The sequence below is a fragment of the Nothobranchius furzeri genome, chromosome 8, assembly GCF_043380555.1.
Source record: "Nothobranchius furzeri strain GRZ-AD chromosome 8, NfurGRZ-RIMD1, whole genome shotgun sequence".
Taxonomy (NCBI): Eukaryota; Metazoa; Chordata; class Actinopteri; order Cyprinodontiformes; family Nothobranchiidae; genus Nothobranchius; species Nothobranchius furzeri.
This window is the reverse complement of record NC_091748.1, coordinates 76,315,259-76,331,759: the sequence shown is the minus strand read 5'-3', so window position 1 is coordinate 76,331,759 and position 16,501 is coordinate 76,315,259. Positions and strand designations below refer to the sequence as shown.

At 39.7% G+C, this 16,501-nt stretch overlaps 1 protein-coding gene and 1 long non-coding RNA gene across 3 annotated transcripts in view; one reads left to right on the top strand and one right to left on the bottom strand.

Moving 5' to 3' along the window:
• LOC107392631 (dynein axonemal heavy chain 8) overlaps positions 1-16,501 on the top strand; it is a 73,097-nt gene that overhangs the window by 22,521 nt on the left and 34,075 nt on the right. For both annotated transcript variants that reach the window (XM_054752018.2, XM_054752017.2), the window contains exons 18-41: positions 671-858; positions 936-1,016; positions 1,192-1,305; positions 1,551-1,667; positions 2,541-2,676; positions 2,752-2,843; positions 2,937-3,043; positions 4,338-4,416; positions 4,555-4,678; positions 7,971-8,134; positions 8,224-8,350; positions 9,129-9,364; positions 9,516-9,620; positions 9,713-9,826; positions 9,910-9,972; positions 10,125-10,225; positions 10,337-10,474; positions 10,551-10,791; positions 11,972-12,171; positions 12,342-12,495; positions 12,572-12,735; positions 12,850-12,952; positions 14,837-14,941; positions 15,228-15,389. In XM_054752018.2, the coding sequence (XP_054607993.2) occupies positions 671-858; positions 936-1,016; positions 1,192-1,305; positions 1,551-1,667; positions 2,541-2,676; positions 2,752-2,843; positions 2,937-3,043; positions 4,338-4,416; positions 4,555-4,678; positions 7,971-8,134; positions 8,224-8,350; positions 9,129-9,364; positions 9,516-9,620; positions 9,713-9,826; positions 9,910-9,972; positions 10,125-10,225; positions 10,337-10,474; positions 10,551-10,791; positions 11,972-12,171; positions 12,342-12,495; positions 12,572-12,735; positions 12,850-12,952; positions 14,837-14,941; positions 15,228-15,389 (3,215 nt within the window). The remainder of the gene's footprint in view (positions 1-670; positions 859-935; positions 1,017-1,191; positions 1,306-1,550; positions 1,668-2,540; positions 2,677-2,751; positions 2,844-2,936; positions 3,044-4,337; positions 4,417-4,554; positions 4,679-7,970; positions 8,135-8,223; positions 8,351-9,128; positions 9,365-9,515; positions 9,621-9,712; positions 9,827-9,909; positions 9,973-10,124; positions 10,226-10,336; positions 10,475-10,550; positions 10,792-11,971; positions 12,172-12,341; positions 12,496-12,571; positions 12,736-12,849; positions 12,953-14,836; positions 14,942-15,227; positions 15,390-16,501) is intronic.
• Positions 1,661-16,464, bottom strand: LOC129167768 (uncharacterized). The gene is made up of 3 exons (XR_011521434.1): positions 16,055-16,464; positions 15,238-15,322; positions 1,661-2,465 (listed from the first exon to the last, which is right to left on the bottom strand). It is a non-coding gene; the product is annotated as an uncharacterized lncRNA (long non-coding RNA).

Genomic DNA, 16,501 nt, shown 5'->3' with positions numbered 1-16,501 from the left:
ACTTTATTTAAGCTAAATGTTTCTTTCTGAACAAAAACTTCTGGGGTTCTTTCTTTTATAAGTGCGGGATGAAATGAATCGCTGCTGCGTTTGGACGCACCCTGAGGAGGCAGCTTGCTGCCAGAGGTCACGTGATCCATTTATCCCCATCACTTTCATTTTTTAAATTCTGAATAATCATTCATTAAATTTCCATTCATTGTTATTAATATTTAGTCCAACCAAGCCTATCAGAATGCCCCAGAAACACGAGCAATGCAATTAAACAATTTCACATTTCACCTGCTGCGGCTCGAACGCACATTCCTCCTGCGCTGCGTAAACATGAACTGGTCACCTGCAGCTTGTGTGTTATCAAATGTCTCTATCAAAATATTTGTCAATAAAAACAAATAAATAAATAAACAAATCGCCTCCTGTAAAAAAAACAACCGTAACGGCTCAGACCATCATCGATGGTCGATTCATTCGCCCCATCGCCCAACCTTGATGTGTAGCAAACATTTGAGCGGACCATTCATTGCGATATTTATCTGTCCTTTGCGATATGCATATTGCGTGTGCTGATATCGCGATAACGATATATTTGTGATATATTATGCAGCCCTATGTTGGACTTTTGGTTTAAAATCTCATGTTGATATTTACTTGCATGACCTGTCTAAAACAGTGATGAACAGCCCAGTGCTGATTCGTGACCCAAAGGCAGGAACAATGGTTGTGAACTTTGACCTGAGAGTTATGGAGGTCGTTATGGAAGCAAAATATTATTCACAAATGGGTCTGGAGATTCCGGAGCAAGCTTTAGTCCTTGTTCAGATGGAGAAGACACTAAATGGCTATTTAAGGCGATTGAAGGTACACATTCAAGCATTTTTTGATTAGTTTGGCTTATAGAAGACATTAATGTAATTGACATTTGTGCTTTTTAATAGACTATTTTGGAAGATTTTAAATCCACATGTGAAAGCATACCCACAGAACAAAGGATCATTTTCTCTTCAAAAATGGAAAATGTAAGCAAACACGGTTGAAGGTATTTTCTGTAGAATAAAATATGAAAGTTGGATAAATAAACGCTCCCTTCATGCAGTAAATAAAGGTCTTGCTGTTGTTTATAAATGAAGATTTTTAATCCTGTTTGTCTATAGTTTTCTTTTTGAATGATTTTATACTGTTTATAATCGTAAGGTTGATTCTGCACTCGGCCCTGGGTCGGAACTGCTAACCTGGTCATCTGATCTCAACGACTTCCTCCAAAATGCTGAAGTAGCTTTGCTTAAGCTAAAAAATGAGGCAAAGAAGGTAAGTTACTAAATGTTGTGGCCGATTAAACTGGAACCTGTCATTTTTACATGTAGAAATGTTTTTGGAACAGCTCACACAGAAGTATCATTTAAATGTAAAAGTAAAAGTACAATGGACTGGAGTGCTGTCCAGGGTGTACCCGGCATTTAAGGGGTCAAAGAAGATAAATTCATGTGTGTGTGTGTGTGTGTGTGTGTGTGTGTGTGTGTGTGTGTGTGTGTGTGTGTGTGTGTGTGTGTTAGATACATGATATTTGTGAGGCGAACGTCGACGATGTCCTTGATGCAATATCGAAGACTGAGCTGATTGAGCTCCCAGAGAAAGAGACATCACTGCTGGACTTTGTTGACCATAATAAGGTCTGAAAATTCCATTTTCATTTTCCCAATAAACATGTGAATTAATTAAATTAAAGAACTATGATAATTGATTATTACTGTCGCTTTAAAATTGAGGGTTTATTTTTGCCAAGTTCTTTGTCCTTTAAATGAACACAGAAAAGTGCGTGATTGAAAAAGTTAATTTTTTCTTCGTTATAAATTACCGTATTTTCCGGAGTATAAGTCGCACCAGCCATAAACTCTATAATGAAGAAGAAAAAAACATAAGTCGCATTTTGGGGGGAAACTTTATTATTTTTCTTACAAAATCTGAGACCAAACATTTCGCATTGCAAGACAAGTACTAGTAACAATAACAGAATAAACAATGCAGGCGCAGCAGCGCGCCACGGTCTCCAGCAGAGGATGGCAGTGTTTGAAACCTTTCCAGCGGGCGGGGAGAGCTCATTCCTAGGTCGGAGCCGCCCGGCCCGCAGCAGCGCGCCACAGGCTCCAGCAGGTGATGACGGGGCAGAGGAGCTGAAACCTGGACCGGAGCCAGCCCGCAGCAGTGTGGTATACATCATTTTGTATATAAGTCACTTTGGTATATAAGCCGCGGGACCAGCCAGACCACGATAAAAAGTGCGACTTATAGTCCGGAAAATACGGTACTCGATTTTCTGTTTTTAAGGCAAACGTTTAGCTGCTTTAAAGATGTTTGTCTCATACCTGCTGACAGCTTCGACTGAAGGCTTCAGTCTTCCTCAGACCGTCATCCGACTTTCCGCCGTTGTGTCATTTATCAGCTGGTCTGGGAGCGTCGTTGAACGCAAACTACAAAAAGAAAATTGAGTAATTAAATACAAAAGTGCATTCTCACTACATGACCTATTTTCTGTCTCCCTTAAGAATCGCTGCAAAGAGTGGGCAAAGACATTTGACCTCAAATGTGTTCATGTTAAATATGCACTCCACGAGCTGGGTTATATGTTGGGCGACATCCATCAACCAAAAGACTCAAAGATGGAGGAGGACGCTGTCCTAGGTGTGTAACACAATTGAAAATGTGATCAAGTTTTAACATCTTATTTGCTTCTCATTTAAATTATATTTGTTTTAGCAACCAGTATAAGACTTGAGAGCCAGAAAACAAAGATAAGAAAGGATGAAGTGGTTTCGGAAAACCAATTAAAGAAGAAACAAAAGAAAAAGGTACATTTGCCCCCCGTAGAAAAGGGTTTCTGTTATTTACCACACCAGTATACCAAGATGTGTAAATGTGCCAAATAAAAATCTTTATTTCAGGTGTTTAAGAATCTATGCAGTTTGTTCAGTGAAAAGGTGTGTGAAGCTCTTGTCAAAAACACACTATTATCCCTGGAGACCCTCGCAAACAGAACTCAGTGGGTCACGTAAGTATATCTGTTTCAAAACACCAGTATCAGTGAACCGTGTTGGGCAAGTTACTTCAAAACTGTAATGCATTATTTATTACTTGTTACCCTCAATTTAAAGTAATTCATTACATTACAATATTACTGATTTTAAAATGTAAGGCATTACACTACTTTTGCATTACTTGAAGTTACTTTCACCAAAACAACTTCAATATGAATCTGGTAATGTGACGCTCAGTGAACTCATGACATATATGTGAAGGTGATGTGGTGTCTGAGCTAGGATTGCTGTTATAAACAGTCAGATATAATAACAGTGCTTTAAAATGATTGTTTATTAAATAAAAACAACAACAATCTGTACTCTCAGCACGCTGCCATCTTATATTAACTGAGCAGGGAGTGAGGTGGTGGGGGCCCCAAGCCTATATTTACCTTGGTCCCCAAATGCCTTGATACGGCCCTGGATGTGGGACTGACTTGTGGGGAGATCTGATTCTATCACATGTATAAATATTAAATGCTTATATATTATTGCTTTTCACGGTAAAAATGTGTATCGGGGATAAATCTACCTACTTTTTTCTTTTCAAGCACTTTGTTTTGTTTTCTTGATTTTTGAATAACTTCCTGCCCTTTCTCGCTCTAACCTTCCTGCATGCTGCATGTTTTCTCCGTCTTCCAGAAGAACTGTAAACTAGATTTCCTACTTTCTAACTAATCAGCCAAAGGGATCTACCGAACGCAAAAAAAATAAATAAATAAATAAAAAAGCTTTGCGCTGCGCTCCAGCAGCAATGAGTTGAAATCACCGGGGCACAGATTATGAACTCAGCTGAAAAGAACATGAAGTACCAGAGAATAGGGGTGGATATAAATGATCGCAAATGAATGACTTTGTTTTGGTGGAGCGATTTTGTGAATATAACAGCGGCCGCGCGCAGGACGCAGCTGGAGTATTTGAGCCATCACCGCTGCGTCCTCTCTGCTCGTAGAATGCCCGCAAAGCTGAGTCCATAAATGACGTCATATATGTGAATACTGGATTGTTTTTCAGGCTTCCCGCAATTTGAATTTTTAGGAAACCCACATCTTGATTCTGGGTTTAAAAATGCGTTGTAATTACCGCGTTACTGACAATTGTACCGAGTAAATATTACCATTTTCTTTCCCTGTAATGCCTTACATTACCACATTACAGCAAAAAGCAATGCATCACAGTAGTTAATTACTTTTGTGCCGCGTTACTCCCAACACTGTCAGTGAAATAATGATTACTTAGACTGACACCACTAAATGTAATTTACAGGGCTCATAAGACGTCACAAAGCCAGTGCAAGTTGGCCCCACTGATAAAAGCTGAAGTCCAGCTGGAGAAACCTGTAGTGGTGAGTTAGCTCGACTTTTTGATCCATCATCTTTACTTCGACACAGTGATGTTGCTGACACTAAGAAATTAGGCAGGATTGGTTGTTGGTCTCGTACAAACAGAAAACATTGTTGTGTCTGATGACTGTTGTGATCAGGTGATGAGCCCCAGTGTAGAGGAGATCCAGGAGGCCATCAATGGGCTCATCTCCTCTGTGTTGGAAGTCAGCAAGGCTATAGTGTGGGAGGAGGAGTACAGCTGGGATGCCATTCAGGGCAGAGGTAATCTCCAAATGAAAATAAGACGCATAATGAATAATAATGTGTGCATCTTAAGTTAATGACCATTTTTACAGTTCTTATCTCGTTTAAACTTAAAATTCATAAAAGAAGATTAGGCTGAATGAGTCATTCATTCATTGTTTGTGGTCTCTAATATGACTGAATGCCTTGTGAGTCTTTTTCTGTGGAAAACCCTGCACACCTGTTTCTCCTGGGATGAGAGGGTGGTTTGCTAGTCACCACAGTGTCCATTGCCACATGCTTGGTTTGGTTGACAGTCACTCATGCAAATGCTTCACTGTACATGCCAAAAGTATCGTTCAGCCGTCAATTCTGCCTAACCCACTCCTTACAACTTCTGCACATGTCCACAGAGCAGTGCGGTTTTCCTCAGCGAAGACAACCGCTGACTAGAACCGGAAACGACAACCGTTACCACCCGCTGAAATACCCTTCAAAATAAAACACTTAACATTACTCTCATATCATTACCTCTTTATTATCTCACAACAAGCAAAGCTGAGAGATAGTTTTTGCTTTTCTGCACTATTTAGACTTTTGAGAGCTTTTAATTAGTTAAATCTGTTAGATAGTGTCTGATATCAGCTACACTGAACCTTCAGTTTTCCTTTTGACAGAATCGTTACTTTGTGCTGCAGCGTGTTGCTGTGCACTCTCATTCTTCCTGGACTTGATCTTGAGAGATTTAACTGAAAACAACTGGGCTTTTCTGGTTGAAGATGTTTGGCCTCTTATCCAAAGCCCGTTTTAGAAAACAATGTCGCCAATTAGCCGCAATGCCGAGCCGGCATCAGGGTGCTTTAGGTCGTTTATAAGTGGTCAGACCGTGGCGGCATAGTGGCGCAATCGTGTCCTTTTTAACAAAAGATTATGCGATGGCGATAAAAAGGGGGGAGGCGGGCGGTCTCTGCGCTGCGGCGGACTTCTGTTTATCTTGGACATAACTTGTTTTTTTATTGCCATCAAGGCAATTACATTTTTTTAACAATCTGCTCCTAAAGGCGTCTGTCTCTCTCAGTCCCTGTGCAGTCTTTGGTGATCTGAGCGAAAAGCAAAACTTATGCCTGTGTTTACTTTCATTGTCATACTGATTCCATCAAGAGCTCGGCAGTTTTTCCCCCACGTGATCAGGACACCTCCCTCTGTTGCACCAAGTTGTAATATTCATTCACAAGTCAGGCGTTGCAGTAATATTACTACCAAGCAGGGCAGCATGTGTGCCGTAAAATTCCCGCCTGACCGTGCCACCGCTGCTCGTTCATAAGACACAGCGTGGCGGCAGTATTACACTGATTCGCCGGCATGGTGTGTCTTCTAAAATGTGCTCAAGAGACTCCTACAGTTCTAACCATGGGGTTGTGAGTAGGTGGTTTAGTTGGGGTCAGAAACAAACACTTTATGTGCTGCAAGTCTTTTTCTGTCTTGAAAAAGTAAAAACATGTTTTTGTCTAAATGAATACAGGCCTTTTAAGGTGATGTTATTCTTCCTTTATCCACAGAAGTTGTAGTCTGTAGCACTCATAACTACACAAAATATTTATGTCCAATCCGTGTGATCAGCTGCAAAAAACCTGACTGCAGCATCCCTACTTGCAAATACTGTTTTGCTCACTCACAGTACAGAAATGCCTTCTTGAAGTCTCTTTCTGCAGTATTTCTCTTACTTGATAGCACCAGCTGACAAGCATATCACACAAATAGTCTCTGGACCCCTTTTTTTAAACTCATTCACTGCCAGCCTTTTCCTGATCTTTAAAGCCCATCGATGCCAGAGTTTCTCACCGTTTTTACTGTTTTTTTAAGAGTCACAGAACGTTGCGCGCTAGGATAATGTCGACACCAAAACAAAACGGAGACTCACCGCTTGCATCAGGAAGAATCCGCGTGTAATCTGCGTAAACATGATAACAGAAGAAAGAGACCGAAAACAAGAGGACAAATACATACAACATGCTTTAAAGATCTGCGGAAACCCAACATGGGCAATAAACAAAGGAAAACAACAAACAACAACAGAAAGAAAAGAACAACCAAAGCAAAGAACCAGAAACCCAGAAAGACAAGAACCAAAACCAGTGATAACGCTACCATACATCAGAGGCATAACAGAAAAAATAAGAGCAACAATGAAAAAACACAACATAAACACACCAACAAAACCATACACAACAGTTAGAAACAGACTAGTGCACCCAAAAGTCAAGATACCAGCTGGACATAATTGTGGAGTCATTACGAAATCCCATGCAAACTCTTCAATAAAACAGACATAGGAGAAACCGGACGCCAACTCAACACACGAACACTAGAACATAGAAAGGAGTGCGAGAAAGAGGCAAGTCGAAAACACACAAGAGCAGCAAAAGAAGAAGCAGAAAGTACAATAAAAAAGTCAGCCGTAACAGATCATTGCATAAGAGAAAACCATGTAATGGACTGGGACAACACACGGATCATAAACAACAAAAATACAAAAGATGGATAAAAGAACCAATCGAGATAAGGAGACGTGGATGTGGGACCATGAACAGGGACGATGGGGTCTACACGTTGGACCGCGCATGGGACTGCATTGTTGGAGAGGAGAGAGCGGGCAGCAGAGGGCGACAACGTCCTCAGCTGCCCGCGGGTAAACGAAGAAGGAAGTGACGCCACCATCAGCGTTAACCTGAGGAAGTCTGCAGCCGCAAACAAAACGTAGCGGGAAAACAGGTAACAAAACTGTTCTGTGTTTTAAAAACGAACTACAGCATGGAATGAAGACTCACCTGTTCAGGCTGGTTTTAGTTTGACCTTCATCACCCTCTCCTTGTTCTGCCTTTCCCGAGACCCACCGATAACCTCTTTCTTATGTATTTTCTCTTTTCCTTTGCTTATGTTTTGTATCACAATTTTTTTTCTAACTTAATATTTTAATTGTTTTATTTTTTATGATCTTTATTTCTTTATATTTTATTTTTGTTCTTGTGAAGTGCCTTGTGATTTTTATCCTATGAGGCTCTATGTAAGATTGTTTCTTCTTGTTCTTCATTCATCACTACAATATTAATGTGCTAACTTCGTCAACCCTAGTAGTCATAATTTGTTCAGCAAACGTGGTCAGATTTTCTATTGGACTGTTGAATGTATGCACACGATATTCAAATATCTACATCCTGTAAAAATGTCAAAACACACGTTTTAAAAAGAAAAATGATTATTTTCATACAAAAACTGTTTTACAGATGGATTTCTGTGCTGACTGTCCATTTTATTTCTGTGTTGGATGCAGAGAAAGACTATTTCTATCAGCAAGTCATTAATCACAATGACATTCTGAGATTGGTGGACCTTCTAAAATCCACATTTAGCAGCAAGAAGAGTGAAGTCCTGGATGTTCTGAAGCAGTTCTACACTTTCAGTGGACTATGGGAAGATAATAATCTCAAAATTGAGGTATGTTTCAATTTATAAACATAACATGTTCCATGAGGACTTTTACTCAGTGAAATGGCTTTTAGAGAAACGTCATTGTTGTCTTACAGGAATTTATGAACAGCAACCCACCCCTGACCCAAATTGAGTCTTTGATCCAACACTACGTCTCATTTGAGCAACAAATCGATGATATTGAGTCTGAGATTGCCTTTGGGCCAGTTAAACTGTCAACAGGTAAAGTAGCTGTGATGTTTCGGGGTTTTACCTCATCTAAAGATTTTGTTCTGATTTCTATCTACATTTTGGCAAATTTAACCTCAGCTAAAGTTGAATCAACTTCCAAACACGAAGGCTTCTTATCAAACACAAATAAAAACCGAATATATCCATGTTGTTTTTTAAGATCCCCATTGGATACTGTTAAAACAGTCACTAGTCTTCCTGAGGTCTAACAATCATTAACTAATTTACATCATGCATTAACACAGAGCAAACACAATATTTACATCAAGCATGCAGAAAAATAAGTTACAAACATACCAAACAAAACCAAAACACAAACAAAAATTTATATATCCATAGCAAATGAAATGTAAAATCATGTATAGACAACTATAACCAAAAATATGACACCTGTGTAATATTTCTCCCATTACAGTACAGCAATATTTACTATTACTCCCATAGCGTTTGTCACCCAAATACACATTCACTTTCCTGCTGATAGAACAAAAATATACCATCTAATCCTTTTAAACACTAACCCTAACCCACTCGCTGCTGCTCTGGCGTTAAAACTCGTGGAAAATGGCTGTTACAGAAGGATAAAACAAAAAACATAAACACCATTTTAACTGATGAAATGATAGATGAGACTGGGGTGTTGCTAAAAATTGCAAGCATAGCCTATAAATGAAGAAACAACTTAAACATGTTTCTAGATCTCTAGATCATCCTGACCTGGATAACTAGGAGATGAATAGATAACTAAAGTCTTGTCTTGTGAAAGCAGGTCCTCTACAAAATGCTCTGAAAGCTGAGATGAAAGCCTGGAAAGAACTGATCTGCAGATACCTGCAGCAGACATACAGAAGGAAACTGGTTGACACCAGTATACAGACCAATGAACAGTGGGCACAGCTGTCGCGTCCTGTTGCTGATCTGGAAGATTTTCGGCGTTCATCAGACGTTCTGCGTCAGCTCAGAGAGACTGACATAGACACTGAAATAACCCTTATTGCAATTAAGGTATGACTTTTAATCTTTTGCAAAATGAATACATGAACACTTGTTCAAAGAATAAAAAACTATATCATATATATACATATGTATATACTGTATATATACACACACACACGGGAATACAATCCGACTAATACTGGAATACTGTATTTTACAGGATGCCTATAAAATTCTGACCACATATAAAGCAGATATAGATGAAAATGAACGAGAGGAAGTTGACAATCTGTGGAAACTCTTCACAGATCTTCTGTCCAAGGCTGTTAGTATTATTGCGTTAATCCTTGTAAGTTTTCCAGTACTTTCCTATGCACGAATGACCTACTTATGGATTCATAACTTTCACTTCCTCAGAGGTCAGTGCAAAATGAACTTTATCATAAGGAGCCGGAGTTAAAAAAAACACTGGTGATGTCTGTTGGTGTTTTTAAAAAGGACATCAACACGTTCATGGACCAGTATGCGCGTGTAAGTAAGCTGTGGATTTCTGTGTTTCTAATAACATCGTCTGTTTAAATGTGCTTACTGGTTTCAATGGTTTTGAATGCTAGGAAGGCCCCTTGGTGGAAGGGGTTGCTCCACAGGTAGCTAGCCAGCGGCTCCAAGTATTTCAGGTAATGGTGTCCCATTTAGTTCACTAGTAAAATTTGACATTTGTGTGTTAATTAAAAGCTGTAGGTGGTCATTTTGCTCTGGTTTTAGGAACATTTAATAGATATAAAGCCTTCACTTGTGTGTTTTAATAGAAAAAAACATTTTTGTTCAGGCTAAATTTGAAGACCTGTGGAAAAAGTTCATCACCTACAGGGCTGGGGAGGAGCTTCTGAGGTTGCCCGTTACAGAGTACGACTGTCTGCATCAGAAACAGTTAGTAACACAGCCAAACTATACCTTGGGTACAAATCCCAATAAAACTGTTGTAGTATTTAATGTGTTTGATAAAATCATACTATAATAGGTTGATTTTGTTTCTTTTAGAAAAGAGCTAGAACTGCTCCAGAAACTCTATGGCCTGTATGACGCTGTGATGAGCAAAATAAGTGGGTACTACAAGGTCCTGTGGACGCAAGTAGACATTGAAAAGATAAATGGAGAGCTTCAGGAATTTCAGAACAGGTTGAGTATTTAAGTTTTTTTTTACAGCTGAATGTCCCAGACTTCTGTTTATGAACAGGATTGTCTGTGACTGAAGGTGTCGGAAGCTCCCTAAAGCCATGAAGGAGTGGCGAGCCTTTCTTGACCTGAAGAAGACCATTGATGATTTCAATGAGTTATGCCCTCTGCTTGAAATGATGACAAACAAATCTATGAGTCGCAGACACTGGGATCGAATCTCATCCTTAACTCAACACCAGCTTGAAGTGGAGTCCAGTACCTTTACACTGCAGGACATTATGGAAGCACATCCTTTGACCTACAAAGATGATATTGAGGTATTTATTTTATCTGCCAGTTTGCATTAATACAGATTTTTGTCAGTGGGGCCTTAACCCTCCCACTGTCCTAATGGGTGTGACCCCGCGAGGAAAGTTGACAGGGTATCCGCGGGTCCTTAAAAAGTCTTAAAAAGTCTTAAATTTGCTTTTCCAAATTTAAAGCCTTGAAAATCCTTAAAAATGACAAATAATCCTTAAATACAGTTTCCAAAGGTCTTAAATTACCAAAGACCCAATAAACTAGATTATTTTATTTCTATAAAAATTTTCGTGAATTTCTAGTTAGTGTTCAGCATTTTTTGTGTACGATGTTGCCGTAAGCGGAACCGTACACATTCAGTTGGTTGTGAAAAGGGGCTATTTTTAGATGAGCACATTAGCTGGTTAAGCTAGTGGGAGCTTGCGCCATGGGGAAGTGCAAGTTTAATGGTAACTGGATGGCTAATCCCACGATCGCGACGTGGTTAGCACCGGTTCCAGGCAATAGCTGGAAAGTATAGCTTAAATTTAATTTAAAAAATAGCTTAAATTTGGTCAAAGTGGCCTTAAAAAGGTCTTAAAAAGTCTTAAATTTGGCTCCCTTAAACCTGCAGATACCCTGGTTGACCATTGAGCAGGGTTGATGGACCTCAAGAGATAAACCATCAACCCTGCTCAAAGGTCAACTTTCCTCGCGGGGTCACACCCATTAGGACAGTGGGAGGGTTAAAGAAATATTTGATGAAACTTTTATGAGTTTTTACCACTTTACTCAGCCTCAGCTGCTTGACTGGGGTTCTCTTGACATGTTCCATTTTGCAGCAGATGTTTTGCACACCACGTGTTGTAGCCATTAAAGGAACAATTGAAAACAAATAACCGTCTGATGCAAACATGACAAATTCTGATAGTTTGTAAAAAAGCATTAGCACAAACTAATGGGACATTTTTGAAGTCTGAGCTTTTGGAAGGTTGAAATCTGCTCTGTAAATGTTCCATTACTTTGATTTTGCAAAACTCTCTCCCTGGTTCTCTAAACTGAGAATGTTCGGACACTCGTGTACTGCTGCTAACAAGTCTATTCCATGTAACTCCACTTCAGAAAATCTAAACTTCTTTTATTAATTTAGCAACATTTCCTAATTTTCTTATATTTCTTTGTCTCCATCTTTCTACATTTGCCTGTCTGTATTTAAAGGACATTTGCATATCAGCTGTGAAGGAGAAGGATATCGAGGCCAAGTTGTCACAGGTCAAAGAGCTGTGGTCTGGTCAGACCCTGAGCCTGATGACTTTTAAGAATAGAGGAGAATTGATGCTGAAAGGGGCAGAGACATCCGAGGTTTTTACCAACCTGGAGGATAGTTTGATGGTCCTGGGTTCCTTGCTGACAAACAGGTGGGATACATCTAAATGTAGAACTCTGAGAACAACAACAAAACAAGAAAGTTCTAAAGCAGCTCATGAATGAGAGAAGATTAGCAGTCTGTCAGTTCACTTCAAAAAATGTTTGAAATAACGTTAAATCTATGATCTTTCAAATAACTTGTGTCCTTATCTTTTTACAGGTATAGTACATACTACAAACCAGATCTCCAGGATTGGGTATCCAAACTGTCGAGATCATCTGAGATCATCGAACAGTGGATTATAATTCAAAACCTGTGGATCTACTTGGAAGCTGTATTTGTTGGGGGTGACATTGCCAAAGACCTACCTCAGGTGTCATTTATGTTTTCAGTTCCCCAAATTTGAAAATTAGCTTTTGAGTGCTTCGCTTATATTTTTTCTGCCACAGGAGACAAAACAATTTCAAGATATTGACAAGTCCTGGATCAAGATCATGGAAAGAGCTCAAAAAATCCCGAATGTAGTGGAATGCTGTGCCAGTGATCCATTTCTGGAACACCGGCTGCCAGAACTTCAGAGGCAGTTAGAGCTCTGTCAGAAATCTCTTGCTGGGTAACAGAATTGGTCTGAATAAGTTTAACATCTCTAATAAACAAGATCAGGTTGAAGAAAACGTCTTCTTCCTGCCGGTATTCAGCTGTTTGTTGTGTATTCTGAATTTAACAGTTATCTCGAGAAGAAAAGGCTCCTGTTTCCACGATTCTTCTTTGTGTCTGATCCAGCTCTTTTGGAAATTCTTGGACAAGCCAGTGATTCTCACACCATTCGGGTAAGACGCTGCACATGAATGTCACTTAAAATAACAAGCTATTTCAAAAATATTGACAGATTAATATTTTTCTATTAAAAAGAATGTAAGAAAATGCTTGTTGTGCTGCTTTTTAAAGCCATACTATGCAACCATTTCATATTTTTAAAATCTTTCTTGAGCCAGTTATGTGATGATTAACTCATTCACTGCCAATGACGACTTTAGTCGTCATTTGCATTTTTTTACTGTGTGGGCGTCGGACGAGCCCCCGCGTCACACGTCACATGATCAGGAAGCAGAAAATCCATGTGTTAGATCATTTTGGGGCGTTCCTGTAAAAACAAAAGGTGAGGCGCGAACCGGAAAAGCTTCTGCCGATCACAATTCAACAACGGGTTATGAAAGAACAGATAACGCTCGAAACGCGCGGATTCTTCCTGATGTAAGAGGTGAGTCTCCGCTTTGTTTTGGTTGTTTTGGCGTCAACGTCATCCTAGTGCTAGGGATGCACCGATACGATACTGGTATCGGTATCGGTAAAAGTTAACCGATACCAGGAACCGATACCAATGCAGTTGCTTGAAAATGGCTTCACTGTAACTTTTCATTTCTGTTCACCTAATATTTTAGTTTTGTGATGATTTCTATTCATATATTTTACTTTTTATCTACCTCACAGTCTTTTCCTGTTGAAAGCAGAGAAGAAAATAAAATATGTATTCCAAATCATTGCATTTTTTTGTGTGGTAGAGGTATCGGTAATCGGTATCGACGAATATTCAGATCCAAGTATCGTATCGGTTTGGGAAAAAGTGGTATCGATGCATCCCTATTTACAGGGTATCTGCGGGTCCTTAAACAGTCTTAAAAGGTCTTAAATCAGCTTTTCCAAATTTAAGGCCTTAAAAATCCTTCAAAATGACAAATAATCCTTAAATACAGTTTCCAGAGGTCTTAAATTACCAAAGACCCAATAAACAAGATTCTTTCATTTCTATAAAATTTTCGTGAATGTCTAGTTTGTGTTCAGCATTTTTTGCATATGACATTGGCGTAAGCGGAACTGTACACATTCAGTTGGTTGTGAAAGGGGGCTATTTTTAGATGAGCACATTAGCTGGTTAAGCTAGTGGGAGCTTGCGCCATGGGGAAGTGCAAGTTTAATGGCAATGGCTAATCCCACGATCACCGCGTGGTTTGCACCGGTTCCAGGCAATAGCTGGAAATTACCACCACCAGTAGTAGGCAAGGTGGGTTAAGTGTCTTGCCCAAGGACACAACAGCAGAATTCTCTGTCCGGAGCCGGGATCGAACCTGCAACCTTCTGATTACTGGACTACCCGCTCAACCTGTTGAGCTACTGCTGTCCTGCTTTAATAGCTTAAATTTGGTCTAAGTGACCTTAAAAAAAGTCTTAAAAAGTCTTAAATTTGGCTCCCTTAAACCTGCAGATACCCTGGATTTAGTGCGCAACGTTCTGTGACTCTTAAAAAAAACAGTAAAAACAGCGAGAAACGCTGGCAGCGAATGAGTTAATTAAATGTCACTCACACCCCCACCGCCCTTGCACTTGCTACTTCAGACTGGCGGGCCGCCTCCTGTTGGCCTGTCTTGGTGCTGCAGTCTGCTTCCAGCAGGTTTCCTGCATGTTTTAGATCATGAACACGGCTAATTTCATTTAGTGATGAATCACTCCTGTAGACACTACTGAAGGCTGGGGAGACATTTTAGCAGTTAGATAAGGTGTTATAAAGGCGAACTCACATCGAGGAGGTAAGTTTAATCATCAGTTTAACTGCAGATAATTAATAATGGACATTAGGGGGTGCTAAAAGCAAGCTAAACTGCCAAGTCTGCCTTTTAATGTTTTTTAAAACCACTATTTTTGGTCATGTTTTTCAGTCACATCTTCTCAAAGTGTTTGACAATGTCAACGATGTGGAGTTCGATCCAGCAGACTATGATAAGATTTTGTCTGTTATCTCACAAGAAGGGGAACAATTACTGGTATGTAAAGAACAACATGCGGTAATGTGCAATTTGATCTGCAAAGTTATAGAGCAACATTTGGTTTTTACAGAAATAAATGTGATGAAAAACTATGCAGCAGCTCTAAATGAAAAATGAAAACAAATGGTAATCTCACATTTAAATATAGCAGTGGCTGCATCCATTCTTCTGTTAATAAAGTCTTAACAAGCGGTTGTGAGGAAGACATTGATAAATTAATTACTTTACAATTATAAAGTGAGTCAAAATATTTAATCTCTAACAAATTTGTGTCTGGTTTCAGCTGAACCAACCTGTCATGGCACAGGGACCAGTGGAGCACTGGCTTGGGCAGCTGCTGGTGGAACAACAGGCCTCGTTGCACTCGGTCGTCTCAGCCTGCCATGGGTTCATCAACAGTGAAGAGTTTAAACTTCTTTCTTTCCTCAAAACGTATCAAGCACAGGTCAGAATATTTACCAGGCTCATTTAAAATGCCCCGACACCATTATAAGCATCTTATTAATAACAGTTGAACTAAGATAATAAGGTTCTTCACAGATAAACTCTTATTCCACTTCTGTAATAAGGAATGTCATTCCTCCTTCTGAAGCATGTAAGACCTAAAGAAGTCACTTGGTGGTAAAATCGTTTTACACCCAAAGTTTCACATAAAGGATAAACATGCTGGTGGGTTTCAGGTAGAGGTTTGAATTCAGAACTTTGTTTTTTGTTTGTTTGTTTTTAACAAACTTCTGGATTAAAATGTTCCGTGCAAAATGGTGGAGTTTGATCTTTTATCTCAATTTGGCCTTTTTTATCACAGCTTTCTTCAGCTGTGGTCTTTTCTCTAACTTTCTCAACAGCCTGTAGGAAGGCTACTGTTATTACCACTGAAGTGTTGGGAGATGAAGTTTGGTGTTTTAATGTGTGCTTGACTGAAAAACCATTTCTTAAATGTTTTTTCTGATTATATTGAGTCACTGATATTTTCCTGCAGTCTGAACATGAAAATAGTCTCCTACACCTATCTCCTGCAGTAGCTTCTGATAGAAAACTGACGGTGAAACTCTAGGATTAGAAAATCCTGACAGATCTACGTCACACTGTCACTAACATTCATGGACTCACCCATCTGGACTCACGATGGTGAAGACAGTTTTAAATTCCGGTAATCAGCCGTGCAAAGACTTAGTTTGGAGGTCCGACAGACGTGGTCTAAACCAACGGACTCGATATAGACATGATCTGCACGTCCATGCGATGTTGACTGTTTGCAGGGAGTGGTTGTCTTAAGCATTATCAACTTCACTGCACGGTAGAATTCATCCAGACTTGTGGTGTTCGTGGAGATAAAAGGTCCATGTTGCAAGTCAGTGGTAGAGTTGTGTTGCTGTTACCCGATCTGGGGTCTAGGTGTCCAAATATCAGGAAATAAGACTCCAAAAGATGTCCTCTGAAGCTCAGCTGTGATGTCGCAGACTTGGTCTGCTGAGACAGGTTTGTGCGCTTTTTCGTGCCCTGAGTTCTGCCTGCAAGGCATTCATTCCTTCTAGGGCACACTGTGACTAAAGTCTG